At 48.6% G+C, this 25074-nt stretch overlaps 1 protein-coding gene across 1 annotated transcript in view; it reads right to left on the bottom strand.

Moving 5' to 3' along the window:
* MAF1 (MAF1 homolog, negative regulator of RNA polymerase III) overlaps positions 1–8854 on the bottom strand; it is a 12624-nt gene extending 3770 nt beyond the window's left edge. Inside the window, exons 1-4 of the mRNA XM_018575380.1 lie at positions 8846–8854; positions 3817–3820; positions 2305–2435; positions 1795–1960 (exon numbers count right to left, since the gene is read on the bottom strand). Coding sequence (XP_018430882.1) covers positions 1795–1960; positions 2305–2432 — 294 coding nt within the window. The 5' untranslated portion in view covers positions 2433–2435; positions 3817–3820; positions 8846–8854. The remainder of the gene's footprint in view (positions 1–1794; positions 1961–2304; positions 2436–3816; positions 3821–8845) is intronic.
* Between the last annotated feature and the right edge of the window lie 16220 nt (positions 8855–25074).

Consider the following 25074-nt stretch of genomic DNA (forward strand, 5'->3'; position numbering starts at 1 on the left):
CCCCTGTCAGTATTGGATGGTTCGATGGACCATTGGAAGCACCCCGTCAGTGTTGGATGGTTCGATGGACCATTGGTAGCAGCCCCTGTCAGTATTGGATGGTTCGATGGACCATTGGTAGCAGCCCCTGTCAGTATTGGATGGTTCGATGGACCATTGGTAGCAGCCCCTGTCAGTATTGGATGGTTCGATGGACCATTGGTAGCAGCCCCTGTCAGTATTGGATGGTTCGATGGACCATTGGTAGCAGCCCCTGTCAGTATTGGATGGTTCGATGGACCATTGGTAGCAGCCCCCGTCAGTGTTGGATGGTTCGATGGACCATTGGTAGCAGCCCCTGTCAGTATTGCATGGTTCGATGGACCATTGGAAGCACCCCGTCAGTGTTGGATGGTTCGATGGACCATTGGTAGCAGCCCCTGTCAGTATTGCATGGTTCGATGGACCATTGGAAGCACCCCGTCAGTGTTGGATGGTTCGATGGACCATTGGAAGCACCCCGTCAGTGTTGGATGGTTCGTTGGACCATTGGAAGCAGCCCTCGTCAGTGTTGGATGGTTCATTGGACCATTGGAAACACCGCCTGTCAGTGTTGGATGGTTCGTTGAACCATTGGAAACAACGCCTGTCAGTGTTGGATGGTTCGTTGGACCATTGGAAGCACCCCGTCAGTGTTGGATGGTTCGTTGGACCTTTGGAAGCACCCCGTCAGTGTTGGATGGTTCGTTGGACCTTTGGAAGCACCCCGTCAGTGTTGGATGGTTCGTTGGACCATTGGAAGCACCCCGTCAGTGTTGGATGGTTCGTTGGACCATTGGAAGCACCAAGTCAGTGTTGGATGGTTCGTTGGACCATTGGAAGCACCCCCTGCCAGTGTTGGATGGTTCGTTGGACCATTGGAAGCACCCCGTCAGTGCTGGATGGTTCGTTGGACCATTGGAACCCCCCCCTGCCAGTGTTGGATGGTTCGTTGGAAGCACCCCCTGCCATTGTTGGATGGTTTGTTGGAAGCACCCCCTGCCATTGTTGGATGGTTCGTTGGACCATTGGAAGCACCCCGTCAGTGTTGGATGGTTCGTTGGACCATTGGAAGCACCCAGTCAGTGTTGGATGGTTCGTTGGACCATTGGAAGCACCCCCTGTCAGTGTTGGATGGTTCGTTGGACCATTGGAAGCACCCCCTGCCAGTGTTGGATGGTTCGATGGACCATTGGAAGCACCCCGTCAGTGTTGGATGGTTCGTTGGACCATTGGAAGCACCCCGTCAGTGTTGGATGGTTCGTTGGACCATTGGAAGCACCCTGTCAGTGTTGGATGGTTCGTTGGACCATTGGCAGCACCCCGTCAGTGCTGGATGGTACGTCTGCGAGGTGCTATCATCTTTGCCTGATCTTCCGGGTTCAGGATCAGCCATCTTGATTGGGCGTGCGCAAAGGCTGTACTTACACAGCTCAGTCTCATCTGCCAATCTTCTTCCCCCAAGGAATGTTTATTTTCTGTGTTCTGGTGCCGCACATACACCATGCAATGTACACTCTCTGCTCTCCAACAGCTAACCCTAAGGCCAGAGAGGATGCTGGGAGGTGGGGGTATACCTACATTATGCAAAACCCCCACCCAGCACGCTTTCATTATAAATATCACATCTGTGGAATCCCTTTGGGGAACTCCATGTCCTGAACACTTCAAGCCATTGAAACGGGACAACATACAGAAGAACCATACAAGTGAGACGGACTGACACGGTAAATCGGAAGAGGAGGACAGATGGCGCCCCGTGTATACACCACTCACCCAGTTCAGGCTTGGCTCCCGGCTGAATTCATGGCTCCGCGCTGCACTGAAATCATAGTCAGGCCGGAAAGATTCATTCAGAGTGGCAATTAGGTAGAAGAGAGTCTTCCGGCTGCACTTGTCACTGAGAGGTCCATCTTCATCCGCGCCAAGGCTCTTCCCCAGCCTGCAAGAGAGACACCGACAGTCTGCCACATGTAATAAGTACATACCCCCTTAACCTGCAAGAGACGATGACAGTGTGCCACATGTGAAAACCACACACACACCTCGATCTCCTTAGCCCTTCAAGACAACAATAGTCTGCCACTTGTAATAACTACCCCCGCACCCTATTACCTCACCAATGTGCTGCAAACGACACTGACTGTCCCATAACCACATGTTCCTCTCCCCAATTCCCCCCCATCCCTGCCCTCCCCAACCTGCAACAGCACCTGCCCCTTCTGTCCATGTAGGACTTATACATAGGTCAGGGTTCCCCATCTGATGTCCCTGCTGAGTCCATACCTGCTGGGGCTAACGCCGCCGCTCTGCGGGGGTGACAACGCTTCCAGCACATGTGGCTGACCCTCCTGACAGAACTGCTTGAACATGTGCTTGTCATCACCAGCCATCTTACAGGAATAGCTCTCCATCCTGGAACAATACAGATCATCAATTACATTACATTCTATAGACGGAGAACCAGGCGAGGATTAGCCTTATCTACTGAACCCCAGGAACCCTCACCACAAGCCCAGGAACCCTCACCACAAACGCAAGCCCAGGAACCCTCACCACAAGCGCAAGCCCAGGAACCCTCACCACAAGCGCAAGCCCAGGAACCCTCACCACAAGCCCAAGCCCAGGAACCCTCACCACAAGCCCAAGCCCAGGAACCCTCACCACAAGCCCAAGCCCAGGAACCCTCACCACAAGCCCAAGCCCAGGAACCCTCACCACAAGCCCAAGCCCAGGAACCCTCACCACAAGCCCAAGCCCAGGAACCCTCACCACAAGCCCAAGCCCAGGAACCCTCACCACAAGCCCAAGCCCAGGAACCCTCACCACAAGCCCAAGCCCAGGAACCCTCACCACAAGCCCAAGCCCAGGAACCCTCACCACAAGCCCAAGCCCAGGAACCCTCACCACAAGCCCAAGCCCAGGAACCCTCACCACAAGCCCAAGCCCAGGAACCCTCACCACAAGCCCAAGCCCAGGAACCCTCACCACAAGCCCAGGAACCCTCACCACAAGCCCAGGAACCCTCACCACAAGCCCAGGAACCCTCACCACAAGCCCAGGAACCCTCACCACAAGCCCAGGAACCCTCACCACAAGCCCAGGAACCCTCACCACAAGCCCAGGAACCCTCACCACAAGCCCAGGAACCCTCACCACAAGCCCAGGAACCCTCACCACAAGCCCAGGAACCCTCACCACAAGCCCAGGAACCCTCACCACAAGCGCAAGCCCAGGAACCCTCACCACAAGCTCAAGCCCGGGAACCCTCACCACAAGCTACATGCTCAGGAAAACTAGAGATTTGCACCCATAAATGGAATTCATTAGTGGACACAGGAGGTTCAGCATCAATTGGGTTATACCTTCCACCTTCAGGAGAACTAAACCATGGCAGATGCAACCAGCATGATCCGTCTTAGTATTGTGGATGATAAAATGTAGAGCGGTGGGATCTGATGAACTCCAAGAAAAGGATTTTACAGTAAGAACCCCTTTTCTGAATCTTCAATAGACTCGGGAGATTCAGAGAGTGGGGCGGAAATCCAAATGAGGGGGCGAGCAACACAGCAGACAGGTTCACAAGCCCACCAAACACTGAAACTGGGGTAACTAGCAGATGAGAGAGCCAGAAGGACCTTACACCTGCAGCCGGCATCCAAAGAGGACCACCCAAATCTGAGAGATACAACCCCAATTCCAGAATGTGTAAAATCTTCACAATAACAGAACGACATGATCTGCAAATCTCAAACATATCAAATGATTCAACTGAGAAAATGGCTACAGCGCTGTGTCCCCTCTAACGGTATGGGGTGCATTAGTGTGTATGGGGGTGGCAAGACACCATTAATGCGGAGAGATATATTGGGGTGTTAGACCAGCGTGTGCTCCCATCCAGACGACGTCTCTGTCAGGGAAGGTTTTGTATACAGGACAATGATGGACCTCATACTGCATCTATAACATCAGCATGGCTTCTAGAAGAGTCCGGGGGCTGCAGTCCGGACCTCCCACCAACTAAAGAGACAAAGAAGACCCGGGACTTCTGAGCAGTTAGAATCCGATTTCAGGCAACAATGGGACAACATTCCTCTCCCAAAACTCCAGCAACCAGTCTCCTCAGTTCCCAGATGTGTACAGAAGAGGGGCGCTGCATCGGGGTACATGGCCCTATCCCAGCTTCTCTGAGACGTTTACAGAAGAGGGGCGCTGCACCGGGGTACATGGCCCTATCCCAGCTTCTCTGAGACGTTTACAGAAGAGGGGCGTTGCACCGGGGTACATGGCCCTATCCCAGCTTCTCTGAGACGAGCACAGAAGAGGGGCGCTGCACCGGGGTACATGGCCCTATCCCAGCTTCTCTGAGACATGCACAGAAGAGGGGCGCTGCACCGAGGTACATGGCCGTGTCCCAGCTTCTCTGAGACGTGCACAGAAGAGGGGCGCTGCACCGGGGTACATGGCCGTGTCCCAGCTTCTCTTAAACGTGCACAGAAGAGGGGCGCTGCACCAGTGTACATGGCCCTATCCCAGCTTCTGAGACATGCACAGAAGAGGGGCGCTGCACCGGGGTACATGGCCGTGTCCCAGCTTCTCCGAGACGTGATGCTCCATTTTCTCAATTCAAATGCTGGATGTTTTCCATTTTCTATTGTGAATAAAATTCGGGTTTATGAGATCTGCAGGTCATTTCCTTCTGGTTTATGTAGATTTTACACAATGCCCCAACTTTTGTAGAATTGGGGTTGTAACCCTACTGACAAGTCCTTCTGAACCCCAGGAATCCTCTACAGAACCCTTCTACCTGGGAGACCTGATTAGATTCACACAACCACTGAGGAGGCTCCGTCACAGATCCAGGAGGTCTTCTACCTACATTCACACAACCACTGAGGAGGCTCCGTCACAGATCCAGGAGGTCTTCTACCTACATTCACACAACTACTGAGGAGGCTCCGTCACAGATCCAGGAGGTCTTCTACCTACATTCACACAACTACTGAGGAGGCTCCGTCACAGATCCAGGAGGTCTTCTACCTACATTCACACAACACGTCTCCACACACAGCTGGGAGTTCACAGCTTCAAAATGCGAATTCTCTAACAACTTCATCTCAGCGTCTCCAAAAAGTACAAAGCCTGAGGAACAAGAGAGACTAGATCAGATTCCAATCAACTCAGAACTGTTGTGGGAAGACTAAAGGGAGGCCGGGGTAAACCTTCCTGCCTAACGGAAGAGAGGCCTACAACTGACAGATCTGGTCCGGCCTGGACACACAGGAATACCCCACCAGATGAGTACACGCCCTTGGTGTCATACTAGGCACATACTTCTCCGGTGACCCCAATGTGTCCAGGCATGCAGTGGGCAGCCAGAATATCATGATGGCATATTCAATGGAGGATCAGGACTGATTAATGTTCCCTCAGCACTCAGTGAGACCGGCAATCAGAGACGTGGATGTAGGACATACACTATATTGCAAAAAGTATTGGCCCCTCCCCCTCCAAATCATTGGATTCAGGTGTTCCGTGACATTTCCTGGCTACTAAATATTCCGCGGTCACCTGTTACTGGGATTATAACAAAGTGGAAGCGACCGGGAAGAACAGCAACTCAGCCAGGAAGTGGCTGAGTTCAAACTCCATGCGGCCGTCAGATTGGCACAACAACAGTGCGTAGAGAGCTTCATGGAATGGGTTTCCATGGCCGAGCAGCTGCATCCAAGCCGCACATCACCAAATGCCATGCGAGCGCCCAGAGAGCAGGAAGAGCGAGCGCCCAGAGAGCAGGAAGAGCGGGCGCCCAGAGAGCAGGAAGAGCGGGCGCCCAGAGAGCAGGAAGAGCGGGCGCCCAGAGAGCTGGAAGAGCGGGCGCCCAGAGAGCTGGAAGAGCGGGCGCCCAGAGAGCTGGAAGAGCGGGCGCCCAGAGAGCTGGAAGAGCGGGCGCCCAGAGAGCTGGAAGAGCGGGCGCCCAGAGAGCTGGAAGAGCGGGCGCCCAGAGAGCAGGAAGAGCGAGCGCCCAGAGAGCAGGAAGAGCGGGCGCCCAGAGAGCAGGAAGAGCGGGCGCCCAGAGAGCAGGAAGAGCGAGCGCCCAGAGAGAGAGCGCCCACATTGCAGAGACATGAAGCTTCATGGGGGAACTACATTTTTTTTAACTTAACTCTATTGCTACCACTTGTGGGGTTCACAAGCCCCTTTGTAATGACAGTGCAGTGGTGACCTGGAAGGAGACATTCGGGGTCTACGAGGGCTGGAATGGTGGTCAGACGATGGAAGCGGTCGGCTGGCTTTAGAGCGGCTCAAATCTCTTCCAGTGTAAAGCCGAAACTACCATCAGTGGTGGCCAAGTTGTCTTACAGGGGATCCCTATACTATACACCCCCCATGTAGGAGGATAACACAGGAGGGGGGATCCCTATACTATACACCCCCCATGTAGGAGGATAACACAGGAGGGTAGATCCCTATACTATACACCCCCCATGTAGGAGGATAACACAGGGGGGTAGATCCCTATACTATACACCCCCCCATGTAGGAGGATAACACAGAGGGAGTAGATCCCTATACTATACACCCCCCATGTAGGAGGATAACACCGAGGGAGTAGATCCCTATACTATACACCCCCCATGTAGGAGGATAACACAGGAGGGTAGATCCCTATACTATACACCCCCCATGTAGGAGGATAACACAGGAGGGTAGATCCCTATACTATACACCCCCCATGTAGGAGGATAACACAGGGGGGTAGATCCCTATACTATACACCCCCCATGTAGGAGGATAACACAGAGGGGTAGATCCCTATACTATACACCCCCCATGTAGGAGGATAACACAGGAGGGTAGATCCCTATACTATACACCCCCCATGTAGGAGGATAACACAGAGGGGTAGATCCCTATACTATACACCCCCCATGTAGGAGGATAACACAGAGGGAGTAGATCCCTATACTATACACCCCCCATGTAGGAGGATAACACAGAGGGAGTAGATCCCTATACTATACACCCCCCATGTAGGAGGATAACACAGAGGGAGTAGATCCCTATACTATACACCCCCCATGTAGGAGGATAACACAGAGGGAGTAGATCCCTATACTATACACCCCCCATGTAGGAGGATAACACAGAGGGGTAGATCCCTATACTATACACCCCCCATGTAGGAGGATAACACAGAGGGGTAGATCCCTATACTATACACCCCCCATGTAGGAGGATAACACAGAGGTAGTAGATCCCTATACTATACACCCCCCATGTAGGAGGATAACACAGAGGGAGTAGATCCCTATACTATACACCCCCCATGTAGGAGGATAACACAGAGGGGTAGATCCCTATACTATACACCCCCCATGTAGGAGGATAACACAGGAGGGTAGATCCCTATACTATACACCCCCCATGTAGGAGGATAACACAGAGGGAGTAGATCCCTATACTATACACCCCCCATGTAGGAGGATAACACAGAGGGAGTAGATCCCTATACTATACACCCCCCATGTAGGAGGATAACACAGAGGGAGTAGATCCCTATACTATACACCCCCCATGTAGGAGGATAACACAGAGGGAGTAGATCCCTATACTATACACCCCCCATGTAGGAGGATAACACAGAGGGAGTAGATCCCTATACTATACACCCCCCATGTAGGAGGATAACACAGAGGGAGTAGATCCCTATACTATACACCCCCCATGTAGGAGGATAACACAGGAGGGTAGATCCCTATACTATACACCCCCCATGTAGGAGGATAACACAGGAGGGTAGATCCCTATACTATACACCCCCCATGTAGGAGGATAACACAGAGGTAGTAGATCCCTATACTATACACCCCCCATGTAGGAGGATAACACAGAGGGAGTAGATCCCTATACTATACACCCCCCATGTAGGAGGATAACACAGAGGGAGTAGATCCCTATACTATACACCCCCCATGTAGGAGGATAACACAGAGGGAGTAGATCCCTATACTATACACCCCCCATGTAGGAGGATAACACAGGAGGGGGGATCCCTATACTATACACCCCCCATGTAGGAGGATAACACAGGAGGGGAGATCCCTATACTATACACCCCCCATGTAGGAGGATAACACAGGGGGGTAGATCCCTATACTATACACCCCCCCATGTAGGAGGATAACACAGAGGGAGTAGATCCCTATACTATACACCCCCCATGTAGGAGGATAACACCGAGGGAGTAGATCCCTATACTATACACCCCCCATGTAGGAGGATAACACCGAGGGAGTAGATCCCTATACTAGGGAAGATGCAGCTGTCCGGCCGCAGATCCTCATACCTGACAATACGACGCTCCGCCTTCTCTCGGGTACAACACTTGGATACCAAGCACCTTTCTTTATACGGCTGCAGCTCCTTCAGTATTTCTGACTTGTACTCGGTCTTCTTCCAGAAAACGTTTCACAAGGACTCGGAAAGAAAGCCAATCGTAGTCTCCGACAAGACATCACTGCCATCCCAAAGAGGCCACGAGACGATAACCGACCTTCATAGGGAACAAACAAGTGACAGTTACCAAACGTTCTTCATACCAATGACATGCATCGGACACCCAATGAGAACATCAAGTCTAAAGGTTACATTGTATTGGGGGCTGAATAAAGACCACCAAGTCCGACCTTTGTGAGAGCGTGTGTAAAGGGGCCAATACAAGAAGTAGGTTCTACCTGAAGATGATTGACATATCAGAGGGAGAACACCAACATCCAGACCACAAGCAACGTGCATGGCACCGAGACCACAATCAGAGGTGGACATGATGTGCGGAGATCATAGCGACCTCTACAGAGGCCACTACAGATCATCCATATTCAGACTGATCAGTAAAGACTACAGTAAAAACAGCACCAGATAATGGGACTTACAAGTCCCCATCATCATTGCTGCCATCAAACAAGAGGAAGATGAATCAGACTATAGAGATGATCTACCTCTAATCAGTCTTCAACCTTGAGGAGGCTATAGGACGACCTACCAATCACCAGACCTCATACCTGGAGGAGGCTATAGGACGGCCTACCAATCACCAGACCTCAAACCTGGGAGGAGGCTAGAAGATGATCTACCAAATCAGCAGACCTCGTACCTGGAGGCTAGAAGATGGCCTACCAATCACCAGACCGCGTACCTGAAGGAGGCTAGAAGATGGCCTACCAATCACCAGACCTCGTACCTGAATGAGGCTAGAAGATGGCCTACCAATCACCAGACCTCAAACCTGAATGAGGCTAGAAGATGATCTTCCAATCAGCAGACCTCAAACCTGGGAGGAGGCTAGAAGATGGTCTACCAATCACCAGACCTCGCACCTGGGGGAGGCTAGAAGATGATCTACCAATCATTGCCAGGCAGTGTCATTTTGTGAATCAGTTCATACCTCCACCTATAATAACGAGCCAGATGGGTTTTTGGACAGTATTGTCTCTATGCCATTGTGTACTTGTGCTTTTTGCTGCTTTTGTAACGTCTCTATTGTACACCACTGACATATATGTTGTATTAATTACTACATGTCTCTGTTGAGTAAGATCTTGTCCCGGAATACCAGAGGGTTGAATTCCAGACTCATGCGCTCCCTAATATTTAAATGTCTCAACAAATATAGACCCCACATAGTGTGTCTACAGGAAACCCATTTGTTGGGCTTAAAGGTCATAAATGGCATTGGCTTTAAGTGTTTCCATAGGAGACAATAGCAAACTAGCTATTGCACCCGCCCACTGCTGCTGTCAATCAGCAGTAGAGGACCTGAAGTTCTCCATCAGGTCCTCTTCTAGTGATTGACAGAAGCAGAGGGTGGGTGCAATAGTCAGCTTGGTATTGGATATTGCAAATAGGAAACTAGCTATGCATTCCTAAGCTGTTTTTTTTTTTTCTGACTGACGGCGGCCGGCGGCTCCGATGTCAGAAACAAACAAACAAAAAAAAGTTATAGGACAGATGTAGCACAGAATCAAGCAACCATCAGAGTACCTGGTGGGAACCTACCCTCTGCTATGCCCACCCACATGGGGAGATAAAGATGCAGGAATCCCATGCTGTATTCCAGGAGCTCCGACAGCAGTTCCTGTATGAATGGAATCTAAAGAAAGTTACATTCTCCATTCATAATATACAATGGCCAGCAAAAGAATTCCCCTCCTTGGCTTTTTTTTCTATTTTGCTGCATTACCACCTGGAATTAAAATGGATTGGGGGGGTTGTAGAATTTGATTTACACAACACGTCTACCACTTTTGAAGTTGTAAAATATTTGTCATTGTGACAAAGAAATAAGATGGAAAAAAAATTATACATAAAACGCGAGCGTTGCATAACTCTTCACCCCCTCTTCCCAAAGTCAAAACTTTGAAGAGCCAATTACAGCTACAAGTCTTTTGGGGTCTGTCTCTAGAAGCTTGGCACATCTAGCCACTAGGATTGTTGCCCATTCTTTAAGTTGGGTGCATTTTGCTGGTGTACTGCAATCTTTAAAGCCGACATTTCCCCTTATCTATAAAACAACACACACCCAGTGATGACAAATCTACAATCACAGACTTCTAGATCTGTACTCTTTGTATTCCTTATTTCTCTTTTCTTCGCCAGTCTTCTGACAGCGGCCATGTTTAATAAGGGCAGATTACTAGCTCTCCCTTTACTTCCTGGGACATGTGACCATGCATATCATCTCAGGGAGGAAAATGCAGTTCTCTGAGATCTCCCGAGATTACACATGAGATTTCCCAGCCAAACTGAATGCTCTGCAAGTGTAAGTATTTCACAATCACCATATCACCACATGTCACCATACATAGAGGGGTGCATTGGTAGAATTTGATGTTTTGAGTGTATAAGGTCCACTTTAATTCATGTCACAGATTCTCAATTGGAGGTCTGGGCTCTGACTAGGCCATTCCAAGACATTTCAAAACTTCCCCTTAAACCACTCGAGTGTTGCTTTAGCAGTAGGCTCGGGGTCATTGTTCTGCTGAAAGGGGAACGTCCATCCCAGTCTCAAATCTCTGGCAGACTGAAAGAGGTTTCCCTCAAGAATTTCCCTGAATTTAGCACCATCCATCAATCCTTAAATTCTGACCAGTTTGCCAGTCCCTGCCAATGAAAAACTTTCCCACAGCATGATGCTGCCACCATGCTTCACTGTGGGGATGGTGTTCTCCAGGTTTGCATCAGACATAGCATTTTTCTTGAAGGCCAAAATTTAGTCTTCTCTGAGCAGAGTACCATCTTCTATATGTTTGGGGAGCCTTTTGGAGAGGATTGGGGGGGTTGTAGAATTTGATTTACACAACACGTCTACCACTTTTGAAGTTGTAAAATATTTGTCATTGTGACAAAGAAATAAGATGGAAAAAAAATTATACATAAAACGCGAGCGTTGCATAACTCTTCACCCCCTCTTCCCAAAGTCAAAACTTTGAAGAGCCAATTACAGCTACAAGTCTTTTGGGGTCTGTCTCTAGAAGCTTGGCACATCTAGCCACTAGGATTGTTGCCCATTCTTTAAGTTGGGTGCATTTTGCTGGTGTACTGCAATCTTTAAAGCCGACATTTCCCCTTATCTATAAAACAACACACACCCAGTGATGACAAATCTACAATCACAGACTTCTAGATCTGTACTCTTTGTATTCCTTATTTCTCTTTTCTTCGCCAGTCTTCTGACAGCGGCCATGTTTAATAAGGGCAGATTACTAGCTCTCCCTTTACTTCCTGGGACATGTGACCATGCATATCATCTCAGGGAGGAAAATGCAGTTCTCTGAGATCTCCCGAGATTACACATGAGATTTCCCAGCCAAACTGAATGCTCTGCAAGTGTAAGTATTTCACAATCACCATATCACCACATGTCACCATACATAGAGGGGTGCATTGGTAGAATTTGATGTTTTGAGTGTATAAGGTCCACTTTAATTCATGTCACAGATTCTCAATTGGAGGTCTGGGCTCTGACTAGGCCATTCCAAGACATTTCAAAACTTCCCCTTAAACCACTCGAGTGTTGCTTTAGCAGTAGGCTCGGGGTCATTGTTCTGCTGAAAGGGGAACGTCCATCCCAGTCTCAAATCTCTGGCAGACTGAAAGAGGTTTCCCTCAAGAATTTCCCTGAATTTAGCACCATCCATCAATCCTTAAATTCTGACCAGTTTGCCAGTCCCTGCCAATGAAAAACTTTCCCACAGCATGATGCTGCCACCATGCTTCACTGTGGGGATGGTGTTCTCCAGGTTTGCATCAGACATAGCATTTTTCTTGAAGGCCAAAATTTAGTCTTCTCTGAGCAGAGTACCATCTTCTATATGTTTGGGGAGCCTTTTGGAGAACAGCAAACATGTTTTCTTATTTTTTTTCTGCAAGTAATGGTTTTTGTATGGCTACTCTTACATGAAGGCAGCTCTGTGGAATGTGCGGCTGAAAGTGGTCCTACGGACAGATACTCCAATCCCCGCTGTGGAGCTATGCAGCTCCCTCAGGGTTATCTTTGTTGCCTCTCTGATTAATGCCCTCCTTGCCTGGTCCGTGACTTTTGTTGGGAGTTACCCTTTCTTGGCAAGTTTGTTGTGGTGCTCCGTGGGATGTTCAACGTTTCGGATATTAAATTTATTTTTGTAACCCAACTATGATCTGTACTTCTCCACAATTTTGACCCCTGTCAGAGCTATTGGACCAAAAGGAATCGATTTCATAGGCCTAAACATGTCATTTTACAGACGTGTCTATGGGCATACTAGTAGCCATTTTGTCTATGTGCTATAAGGTGAAAATAAGTTCATTCTTCTCTTGTACAGAGACCTTCAAAGAGAGATTAGGAATGTTAATATAAACATTCTTCAGATCGTAAATGGTGAGGTCTCAGACGCAAATCAGTTTAGGATAGTACCTAGAGCTGCAGCTAACGATTATTTTCAAAATCGATTAGTTAGCCGATTATTAGGTTCGATTAATCTGTTAAATCGGGATAAACAATAAAATAAAGTTTAAAAAATGGCTCCAGTGATAGGACTACTAGTTTGTATTGAGGTTGTAGTCCATCACAGGAGCAAGCTAGGAGCAGTGGAAGTAAAAAAGAAAAACGATAGAGTGGTGTGCAATATAGTGAAATGGAAAGTGTAAAATTATATAGCAAAGAACGAGAATGGCACTGGCTATAGAGGACTATAGAGGACTACAAAACCCAGCAAAAGCACATTATACAGCGCAATGCAGAATACCGCATACAACAAATCGCAGCAATAGTACATAATAGCTGGCAATATTCTGCATTGCGCTGTATAATGTACTATTGCTAGGTTTTGTAGTCCTCTATAGCTGGTGGTATTTAGCATTGTACCACTTTATAATCTATTATTGCTGGGATTTGTTGTAGTCCTCTATAGCTAGTGGTATTCTGCAAATTAGTATTCATTGTGGTGATAATATTAGTAACAATGTTATTATATTATTATATTATATGTAGCATCTATCTGCCTACTTAAGTGACTGATTTTAAGTAGAATTTTATACATGTACTTTTATATATCCAAACTATATTCATCATATATATTGTTTGAGTGTACCCATTGAAATATATTGCTGTTTATTACTAATAACGGGGTTTTTATATTTAAGTGCATAGAATTAGGTGTTGTAAAGCGCTGTGCAAACTATTGGCGCTATATAAATCCTGTATAATAATATGCCAAGGTGTATTCTTTTCTTATATGTATGAAAAACGTTTGGGTCTAATTTTAAACCAATGTGTCCTGTGACTCATTACCTAAATTTCAAGGAATTTAAGGAGGATTGCTAATGGCTTTAGAGTAGATCTTTGGTGGGCTATAAATTGAAGAGCAGACCAAAGTCTGGCATGGTGTGATTAAGGATTGTCAAAAGTTTATATTCATGGTTTTGTCCAAGGTCTGAGGTTAAAGGTTATATCACTGCCTTATCTTTAAAAATTAGTGAAATTAAAAAAATGCTCCCAATTTTTACATAGAACAATAGTGCCCCCTGATGGTGATTGTAAGGGAAAAGTCCATAACCTTATAGGGCATTTGACGTCATGTTTCACGTCAGTAATCACGTGATAGATCAAACCAAGCCCACACCTCAGGGGGGGGATAAAGAGAGGAGACCAGGAGCCCAAAGGGGAGAATTCCATCAAGAGAGAGAGTCGAACAAGACAAGGCAGTAAGCAAATACATTCCAGAGGGTATAGGTCAGAAGCTGAGGACGGCTGTCCCAGGAAACTGAATCAAAGAGAACCTGACTATCCCTGGTGGCCGAGCGTTGACTGCTGACTTCTTCCAAAACAACTAAATGTATATTGCTGGTAAAGTTTAGGCAATTCAGTAGCCACATATATATATATATTGGGGTAAACCATTAAGTTCTTGTAGGATCTAGATTGATCTGAGATAATTTTTAACTGCAGTAAAGATTGTGTCTTTCAATCAGGGGAGATTATTATATACTTTTGTTTTATACATTTGTATAATCTCCAGGAAACTGATTTTAGTTTCTAGTCAAATTGAATTAAACTAGTGGTAATTTTTCTCTACTTTGACTGGTCTGGGATTATTGCCAGCCCGGTGCATGATGGGATAAATATGGCCCCTGCGCTGTTAGGGTTGGTGTATATCTGAGCTGAGAGAAGTCACATGTCAGCTCTGAGCCTTTTGTTTTCTTATTCTGTGTGATACGAGAAGACGCCCATTACAGTTATAAAGTCGTGTTACCTTGGTTACATTTATCTGTTGAATTAATATCCAGTGGTTACATTTTTATGCATTACCTATGTTATCCAATTGATTGATATTATCTGAGCCATATTCTTTGTTTGTCACCAATTATATTTGTATTATTAATTTTGCACTGATTTTTGATAAATAAATATCTATATTTTGTATACTTTTGTATTCCTCTTGTCTTCGAAGTCAGCGCAAATGAAAGAACTCGCGTAAATTTAGATTTGTGGAAATACATTGGGAATCTCCTTAACCATAGATTTTTAATTGTTTCCATAAATAGAACTGTATATCAGAGCAGTATAAACGTTCTGACACCCCGACCTATTTAGGGAGCTCCTTGGTCTTCATGATGGCGCTAGCTTGGTGGTGCCCTTTGCTTCAGGCATTTCACAAGGGGTGTATATAAACTAAGTTCATGTGACACTTAAGATTGCACACAGGTGGTCTTCAATTATGTGACTTCTGAAGGTAATTGGTTGCACCAGATCTTATGTACAAGCTTCGTAGGAAAGGAGGTGAATCTCTCTCTCTACACGCACGCCCCACTTTCCCATTTTGTATAATTTTGTTTCAACTTTTCTTGATTTCACTTCATTTTGGACTATTTTGTATATTATATTAAATTTTAAAAAATCCATTTAAATTCCAGCTGGTAATACAATAAAATAGGACAATGCCAGCCCTAACCCTAAGGGGGTGAATACTTTTGCAAGCCACTGTAGTCCAACATTACAACCACAGTAATGATATCCTGCTCTCCAACTCAGGAGTAAGCTCCACTGTGGGGAAAATGTTAAAGAAAGGCTGCTGGGTGGAGTTGACTTAAAGCACACAATTTAGTGTATGCTCTGCTCCTTTTACTAAAAAAAAACCAGTATGTTTGTACTTGCCGTAAAATCCCTTTCACTGCATTCATTGAAGGACACAGCAGAGTTCTTGAATCTCTGACCCTTGGGTGATCGTACCACCTTCAGGAGTAGGACACTTAGCAAAAAAAACAAATGCACAGCCCAGAGGAGTGCGTGCTGTGCCCTCCAATGATTGCAGAGAAATGGATTTTATGGGAAGAAGTGCAAAAACCATCTCTTTAGTTTACTCAAGAACACAGTAGAGATCATGAATCCTCTGGGATGTCCGAAAGCAGTGTCTATCGAAGGGTTGTAAAAGCTAAACCCTGTTTAAAATTAACTCCATTACAAAAACTAGAGGCCACCACCTAAAATTGGTGGAAAAAAAATTCCAGCAGAGGGGCGAAGGGGGTTCTTTACAGTTAGAGCGGGTAGGGTCTGGAACTCACTGCCACAGGCGGCGATCTCAGCAAAGAATGTGGAATTGTTCAAGAAACTTTTGGACAATTTCTTAAGGGACCGTAACATACAGGGGGTACGGGTAACATACAGGGGGTACGGGTAACATACAGGGGGTACGGGGAACATACAGGGGGTACGGGTAACATACAGGGGGTACGGGTAACATACAGATAACATACAGGGGTACAGGTAATATACAGGAGTACGGGTAACATACAGGGGGTACGGGTAACATACAGGGGTACAGGTAATATACAGGGGTACAGGTACTCCTAGAATGAGATCCTAATAGGTTGGACTTGATGGACTAATGTCTTTATTCAACCTCAAATACTATGTAACTATGTAAACAGCACACTGCTGCCTGTAGGATTTGAGTGCATAGAACAGGACACAGAACCTCTCATATCAGATGTCCCCCCTGAATGAGTAACATACAAGGGCCAGTTCCATACGGGGAAAAAATAAAAATAAACCCTGGGGCCCCGAGGCCTCCTCTAGGGAGCTCAGAGACAGGCCATCAAACTAAAGATAGCAGAGGCTCTGAGGTAAACCCTCGCTATATGTGCCTAGGCAGTGAAGAGAAATCGAAATCTAATGCATTGGAGCTGGACAGAGATAGGAGATCAAGGTCCAAATGGAGGAGAAAACAAAACCCCCTTAGGAAGGAAGCTCTGGGCTTCAACACCCCTTATGCCTGTGTAGGGCCAGCGGGATTCTTAATGAGGCTGTCCAAGACAGATCTGAATAGACCTTGTCACTTAAGGGAATGTGCAGCAATGCTGTTTACATGCCTGCTCTGTAGCCCAACCCTTGTAACCAAAACGTTCTCTGCCTGTCCACTGGTAAAAGATTCATAATGCAGAAGACAGCCACAAACTAGTCTACACTCAAACTGCCCACAAGAGGAGACTAAACTCTAGTGGAATGTGTTGGAACGCCCCCTGGAGAATTCACGTGAAGAGATTGATAGGACAAAGCTACATCTTGTCTAATTCACCTGGCTGAGGTATTTTTGGGACCTGATTCTGGGATTTCCTCCAAAAGGTGAGTGATTTCTAGGGAACACAAGAGACGCCTTCTAACGTCCAGATGGTGGAACTCTTGTTTCTTTTCATTGGATGAAAGAGAAAGGGAAGGTGACCTCCTGGGTTCTACGGCGGTGGGAAGGTGCTTTAGGCAAAATGCTGGTTCTGATGTTAAGGTTATTCTCTCCAGGAAAATATGAAAGTCAGGTTCTGGCATGGAAAGTCCGGATTTCACTAACCCTTCTGGCTGACGTGACAGAATTTTGGCCAAACACTATTCAATGGATTAAAAAGGAGGTGGTAAAAAGACTTGCAGAGCCGTACAGAGGTCTCATGAGGGGAATTTCCCAACAGGGGGAAAGCTGCCTCTGGAAATAGAGCAGAAATCTCTTAAAAGGTTATGAAACCCTCTGTTGTTTTTGCATATATATGAGGCTAGCAAGCAGGAGATATATATATATTAGGGCTGGTAATGATTAAAAATTTTGTGTTCGATTAATCGAAATTTTTTTTAATCGATTAATTATACGCCATTATTATACAGCCAAGGGAACTGTATAACTGGAAGACAAAAAGAAAGTATGTCCTTGTTTCTGTCCTTATGTCCTTGTAATCAGCATGTCCCTATCAGAGCGTCCTTGTATTCATGTATGTATGTCCTTATTCCCGGCAGGGTGTTCTTGTGTTATAGAATGGAGGACATGCCCCTGATAAGCCTCCAGTAACATGGACAATGAGGAGCAATACAGTAAAGCACTTCTAGTTACCTGATCTCCGCTCCCCAAGCGCCGGCACTATCATCTCTCCATAGGTCTATGGAAGCTGCATTAGATGTTATGACTTCAGCGGTCAGGAGCCAAGGGGGGAGAAGAGTCCGCCTTTCGCCCCCTACACTCCACTGACACTCCGCCCCCTACACTCCACTGACACCACCCTCCTAAAACTCACTAAATAACCTAATAACCGCTAAAAACAACAACGGCCACTACTCCTTACTCTGCTATTAGACCTTTCTGCTGCTTTTGACACTGTTGACCGCCCGCTCCTCCTCAAAAAACTCCGGTCACTTGGCCTACAAGACTCGGCTCTCTCATGGTTCTCCTCCTACCTATCTAAGCTCCTCCTTTAGCGTCACCTACAAATCTAACTCCTCCTCTTCCTATTTCTGTAGGGTTCCCCCAAGGCTCTGTCCTTGGACCCCTTCTCTTCTCCATCTACACCTCCTCCCTTGGTCAGTTAATAACCTCACATGGCTTCCAATACCATCTCTATGCCGATGACACTCAAATCTAAGCCCAAAGGATAAAGTTCAAAATATTAACAACCGCGTACAAAGTCATCCACAACTCCGCCCCCGGCTACATCTCAAACCGTGTCTCAAAGTATCACCCTAATCGTCCTCTCTTCAAATGACCTTCTACTTTCCAGCTCCGTCATCAACTCCTCCCATGCTCGCCTCCAGAACTTCACTAGAGCCTCTCCCATCCTATGGAACTCTCTACCCCAACCTGTCCATCTATCTCCCACTCTGACTGCCTTTAGGCGATCCCTTAAGACTCATCTCTTCAGGGAAGCCGATCCCACCTCAACCATTCATCCCCACACAGCTCCCTCCTCATGTATCACTGGCCCCTCCTTTTTATATTGTAACCCCTCAGGGGCAGGGCCCTCCTTACCATCTTGTGTTGAATTGTATTGTATCGTATCTGTAATGTCTCCCTTATATTGTAAAGCGCTGAGTAAACTGTTGGCGTTATATAAATCCTATATAATAATAATAAAATGCAAAAAGTGTTTAAAAAAAAAAACGCTTTAAAAGGAGGTCAATACTCACCTGCGTTTTCCCCGCGCGCTCCCACCTAAAATGTGAAAAGTCTCAGGTGGCCGCAAAGCATCTTGGGGCGGGCGCCGGTGCAGTTCACATTTTCAGCCGGGAGACGAGACACAAGGTAAGTCTACGGAGCGGCGTGCACCCGCATGCAGACACCGCGGGACAGGAAGTGCCAGCAAGGACAGAGGAGTCGGATCGGAGACCCGCCGCACCGCTGGAGGGACAGATGAAAACATCAGGAAAGAAGATCGGATTCCACGTCCAAAAGGAGGGAAGGACTGGTATGTGAACCTTCGAGGTGCTACAGGACAGACACCTGCCTGCCCCTTCCTGGAGGATGAGGAGCACTGTAGGGAGAATCCCATTTCCAGGTTGAACTAGTAATATAATATAGAGGTTTTAGGCCTCAAGGAAAATACTGGCGTCCTGGCCGGGATTGTGAACACAAGGTCCTGGAAAGAATCTTCAGCAATTACCGTCATAGACACAGGAATCAGGGACACCAAGCCCACTACTGCTACAAGTATGACTTGCAGTCCCCATACTGGATGCCCGGTCCCCGTTGTCACCCAGGATTGGAAAAATGTTAGTAGTCAGAGAATGATAGACCGGGAGTAACAATAGAAGAAGCAAAAGCTGAAATGGTCTCACAAAGTCTGTATCCTATGTACAAGACCCTCCATCATATAGAGCCAACGTCTGCAGCGGAGAGACTTCAGAGATGCTTTCCATGCCAACAGATTGCCTAGAGATCCCTGAAGCAGCAAACACGGAGCCTGAGGGGGGGGGAGAGATGTCTGCACAGCTAGAGGTGTATACGCAATACAGATTAGGCCTGAAAGGGCAGACACAGTAGCCCCCCGGCAGCACATTGAAGTAACTCTGTAGCCCCACTAACCCTTCTAGCTGTAACCAGGAAACCCACTAACCCTTCTAGCTGTAACCAGGGACCCCACTAACCCTTCTAGCTGTAACCAGGAACCCCACTAACCCTTCTAGCTGTAACCAGGAACCCCACTAACCCTTCTAGTTGTAACCAGGAACCCCACTATCCCTTCTAGCTGTAACCAGGAACCCCACTACCCCTGCTAGCTGTAACCAGGAACCCCACTAACCCTTCTAGCTGTAACCAGGGACCCCACTAACCCTTCTAGCTGTAACCAGGGACCCCACTAACCCTTCCAGCTGTAACCAGGGGCCCCACTAACCCTTCTAGCTTTAACCAGGGGCCCCAGTAAGGACGTCTTAATAGTCTAAATTTCTCTGAACAATCCTCCAAAGGTTTGAAAGGATGCAAGAGGAAGGCTTTTACCACAATAGACAAATCCCAAGTGGGAAACCCTTTAATGCTGGGGGGGACAGCATCAGCCCTAACCCTCCTCCTCCTCTATACATATACCATACACCCCCCCCCTCCTCCTCTATACATATACCATACACCCCCCCTCCTCCTCTATACATATACCATACACCCCCACTCCTCCTCTATACATATACCATACACCCCCCTCCTCCTCCTCCTCTATACATATACCATACACCCCCCTCCTCCTCTATACATATACCATACATCCCTTCTCCTCTTCCTCACCTCCCGGCGGTCAATCCTCCTCCTCTCGGCACGGAGATATTGTTTTGGACTCGCTCGGGTATTTCCTACGCTCCGCACGTCACTTCCGTCACTCCCGTTATAAACACCGATATCTGTCGGGGCACGTACATACGTCCTGACGTCACCAGATCTTACACGCCTATCTCCAGATAACAGCGTGATTGGCCGACAGTTTAAAAGAGGGAGGAGCAACAAATCCGAGCGTAAGACATCTTCCTGCCCTCTGGACTCTTGTGAGTGGGCGGGGCTATGACGTGTTATCAGTAGGATCCCAGGGGCGGGGTTTCTTCGGTCAAAGTGACAGTAAAGTGTCTTGGAGGTAAACATGAAGAACAGGCGGTGAGTCTCTTCTGTCAGAGCTGCCTGTCAGCGGCACCCCCATGATCCAGTGAGCACACACGTTACATGGAGAACCGGGAGGGGGATGGATTTCAAGGGGCGTCACACACATTGGGGTACATATAATATGATGTGCCCCTCCCTCCATATAATATAACTGGCCCCCCCCTCCAAATAATATGACTGGCACCTCCTCCATATAATATGACTGGCCCCTCCCTCCATATAATATGACTGGCCCTTCCCTCCATATAATATGACAGGCCCCTCCTCCATATAATATGACAGGCCCCTCCTCCATATAATATGACAGGCCCCTCCTCCATATAATATGACTGACCCCTCACTCCATATATGACTGGCCCCCTTCTCCATATAATATGACTGGCCCCTCCTCCATATAATATGACTGGCCCCTCCCTCCATATAATATGATGTGCCCCTCCCTCCATATAATATGACAGGCCCCTCACTCAATATAATATGACAGGCCCCTCCCTCCATTTAATATAACTGGCCCCTCTCTCCATATAATATGACTGGCCCCCTTCTCCATATAATATGACTGGCCCCTCCTCCATATAATATGACTGGCCCCTCCCTCCATATAATATGACAGGCCCCTCACTCAATATAATATGACAGGCCCCCTTCTCCATATAATATGACTGGCCCTCCCTCCATATAATATGACTGGCCCCTCCCTCCGTCCTCAGTCAATCATCAGTGCAGAGGGCTTTGGCAAGGGTAATAATGACCTCGGAGTCACATTATTGACCCCCTTTAATATCTGGAATTGGGGAGCGATGTTGTAGAATTAATGACACCACAAAACCATTCACATCAAGCATGGGCGGGTCCTGCAGGTCACATGACTTCCCCGGGGCCAACCATGATTGTGATGAACTCTGAGCGCAGGGAGAGAGCACTCATAGGCGACTCACACGGGACCCGGCATGCAGGGTGTTTATTGGGGAATTCCAGTACTCAGGAGGAGGAGCAAGCTACAGGTGTGGTACAGACCGGGAGAATCAACACACAATACCACCTGAGACCCCGCACAGCCCACCCGAGACCCCACACAGCCCACATGAGACCCCGCACAGCCCACATGAGACCCTGCACAGCCCACCAGAGACCACGCACAACCCACCAGAGACCCCGCACAGCCCACCTGAGACCCCACACAGCCCACCTGAGACCCCACAGAGCCCATCCGAGACCCCACACAGCCCACATGAGACCCCGCACAGCCCACCAGAGACCCCGCACAGCCCACCAGAGAGCCCACCTGAGACCCCACACAGCCCGCCTGAGACCCCACAGAGCCCACCTGAGACCCTGCACAGCCCACTTGAGACCCCAGCCCACCTGAGACCCCAAAGAGCCCACCTGAGACCCCGCACAGCCCACCTGAGACCCCAGCCCACCTGAGACCCCCACAGAGCCCACCTGAGACCCCACACAGCCCACCTGAGACCCTGCACAGCCCACCTGAGACCCCACAGAGCCCACCTGAGACCCCACACAGCCCAACTGAGGCCCCGCACAGCCCAGACCTTTCAGAGCCCAACTGAGACCCCACAAAGCCCACATGAGAACCCGCACAGCACAACTGTGAGTGACCCTGCAAAGCCCACCTGAGACCCCGTACAGCCCACCAGAGACCCCGCACAGCCCACCTGAGACGCCGCAGAGCCCACTTGAGACCCTGCACAAACCAGTGACCCTGCATAGCCCACCTGAGACCCCGCACAGCCCACCTGAGACCCCGCACACAGCCCACCTGAGACTCCGCACAGCCCACCATAGATCCCGCACAGCCCACCTGAGACCTCGTAAAGCCCACCTGAGACCCCCGTAAAGCCCACCTGAGACCCCGCACAGCCCACCATAGACCCTTCAGGGCCCACCTGAAACCCCACACAGCCCACCTGAGAGTGACCCTGCAGAGCCCACCTGAGACCCTGCACAGCCCACCTTAGACTCCACAAAGCCCACCTGAGACCCAGCACAGCCCGCCATAGACCTTTCAGGGCCCACCTGAAACCCCACACAGCCCACCTGAGAGTGACCCTGCAGAGCCCACCTGAGACCCTGCACAGCCCACCTTAGACTCCACAAAGCCCACCTGAGACCCAGCACAGCCCACATGAGAACCCACACAGCCCAACTGAGAGTGACCCTGCAAAGCCCATCTGAGACCCCGTACAGCCCACCAGAGACCCTGCACAGCCCACCTGAGACCCCGCAGAGCCCACTTGAGACCCTGCTCAAACCAGAGACCCTGCATAGCCCACCTAAGACCCCAATAAGCCCACCTAAGAGTGACCCTGCAGAGCCAACCATAGAATCCTGTACAGCACACCTGAGACACAGCACAGCCCACCATATACCACGCACAGCCCACCTGAGACCCTACACATACCAGAGACCCCGCAAAGCCCACCTGAGAGTGACTCTGTGTAGCCCACCAGAGACCCCGCAAAGCCCACCTGAGACTTCCTATGGCAGGCCCCCCTCTGCCCCTGGCTCCTTATCGACCGCGTGGGTCGCATTGGCAGTAGTTACGCCACTGGTAGCAATTATTAGGTCCAGGGTCACAGGGCACTCCAGGCACTACAAGGGGTCAGCAGCAAGGACACTCTCCCGGGCAGGGGGTATAAGTGACAGACCGGGCTTGTAGGAAATGGACAGAATGAGAGTAGCTCTGCCCCGAGGAGGACCACCAGTGCTGGACCCAGGAGGAAGTTGTAGACAGTGATAGATGTGGAAGAGGGTAAATAGATCTTGGCAATACTGGATGGTGGGACCCATAGGGACCTTCAACTTTCAGATGATCTTGCCACAGGAGGGTGGTATGAACAGGAAGTAATACAAGATTGTAAAAGAACAAGATTGTAAAGTGTACAACAAGCTAACCCTAACCCTGTGGTTGGTAAGGGATAGGGTGAGATTTTTGGTTAGGGGTTAGCTTAGGCTTTGTTTGGGGTTAGTTAGGGTTAGGCATTGGGGTTAGGGATAGCAAATGAGGATTAACAAGGGTTTGGGGTGGGGGTTAGGGTTCGACTTTAGTGTTAGGGCTAGGGTATGTGAGGGCAAGCAAGGGTTTGCGGACTAGCGATGGTTAGGGGGGGAGTTACCATTAAAGGTTTATGGTTTGAGTTAAGGTTGAGGGTTAGGGTTAGCGAGAGGGTTTAGATTAGGGTTCATGGCTAGGGTGCGGGTTAGGGATAGGTTTTGGAGACAGTGAGTGTTTGGGTGAGGGTTAGGATCAAGGTTAGGTTTGATGGTTGGGGGTAAGGGAGAGGGTAGGGTTTGTCTTATGATTAAGGGTTGGGATAAAGTTATGTTAGGGTTAAGTTAAGGTTTGGGTTAGAGTTAGGGTCTGGATTAGGGCTAGCGATGGTTAGGGTACTCTAACCCTAATCCGGTATGGTGAGATTTTGAGTCAGGGGTTAGCTTATTCTTAGGTTAGGGTTAAGTTTACAGAGAGGGTTAGGGTTAAGGGTACAGGTTAGGATTGGGGATTAGGGTTAGGGCTTAGGGGTTAGGGTTAGGGTTAGGGGTTAGGGTTAGGGTAGGGGTTAGGGTTAGGGGTTAGGGTTAGGGTTGGGGTTGGGGTTGGGGTTAGGGGTTAGGGTTTGGGTTAAGGTTAGGGTTAGGGTTAGGATTAGGGTTAGCAAAGGGTTAGGGTTAGGGGTTAGGGGTTAGGGTTAGGGTTTGGGTTAGGGTTAGGGCTAGGGTTAGGGTTAGGGCTAGGGCTAGGGTTAGGGTTAGGGTTGGGGTCAGGGTTAGGGTTAGGGTTAGGATTAGGGTTAGCAAAGGGTTAGGGTTTAGGGGTTAGGGTTAGGGTTAGGGTTAGGGTTAGGGGTTGGGGTTGGGGTTGGGGTTAGGGTTAGGGTTAGGGTTAGGGTTAGGGTTACGGTTAGGGTTAGGGTTAGGGTTAATAGGGGTGAGGGGTTAGGGTTAGGGTTAGGGTTAGGGGTTAGGGTTAGGGTTAGGGTTAGGGTTAGGGTTAGGGCTAGGGCTAGGGTTAGGGCTAGGGTTAGGGCTAGGGCTAGGGCTAGGGCTAGGGCTAGGGTTAGGGCTAGGGCTAGGGTTAGGGCTAGGGTTAGGGTTAGGGTTAGGG

This window comes from Nanorana parkeri, unplaced genomic scaffold, assembly GCF_000935625.1.
Source record: "Nanorana parkeri isolate BGI_ZX_2015 unplaced genomic scaffold, ASM93562v1 scaffold3854, whole genome shotgun sequence".
NCBI classification, from domain to species: Eukaryota; Metazoa; Chordata; class Amphibia; order Anura; family Dicroglossidae; genus Nanorana; species Nanorana parkeri.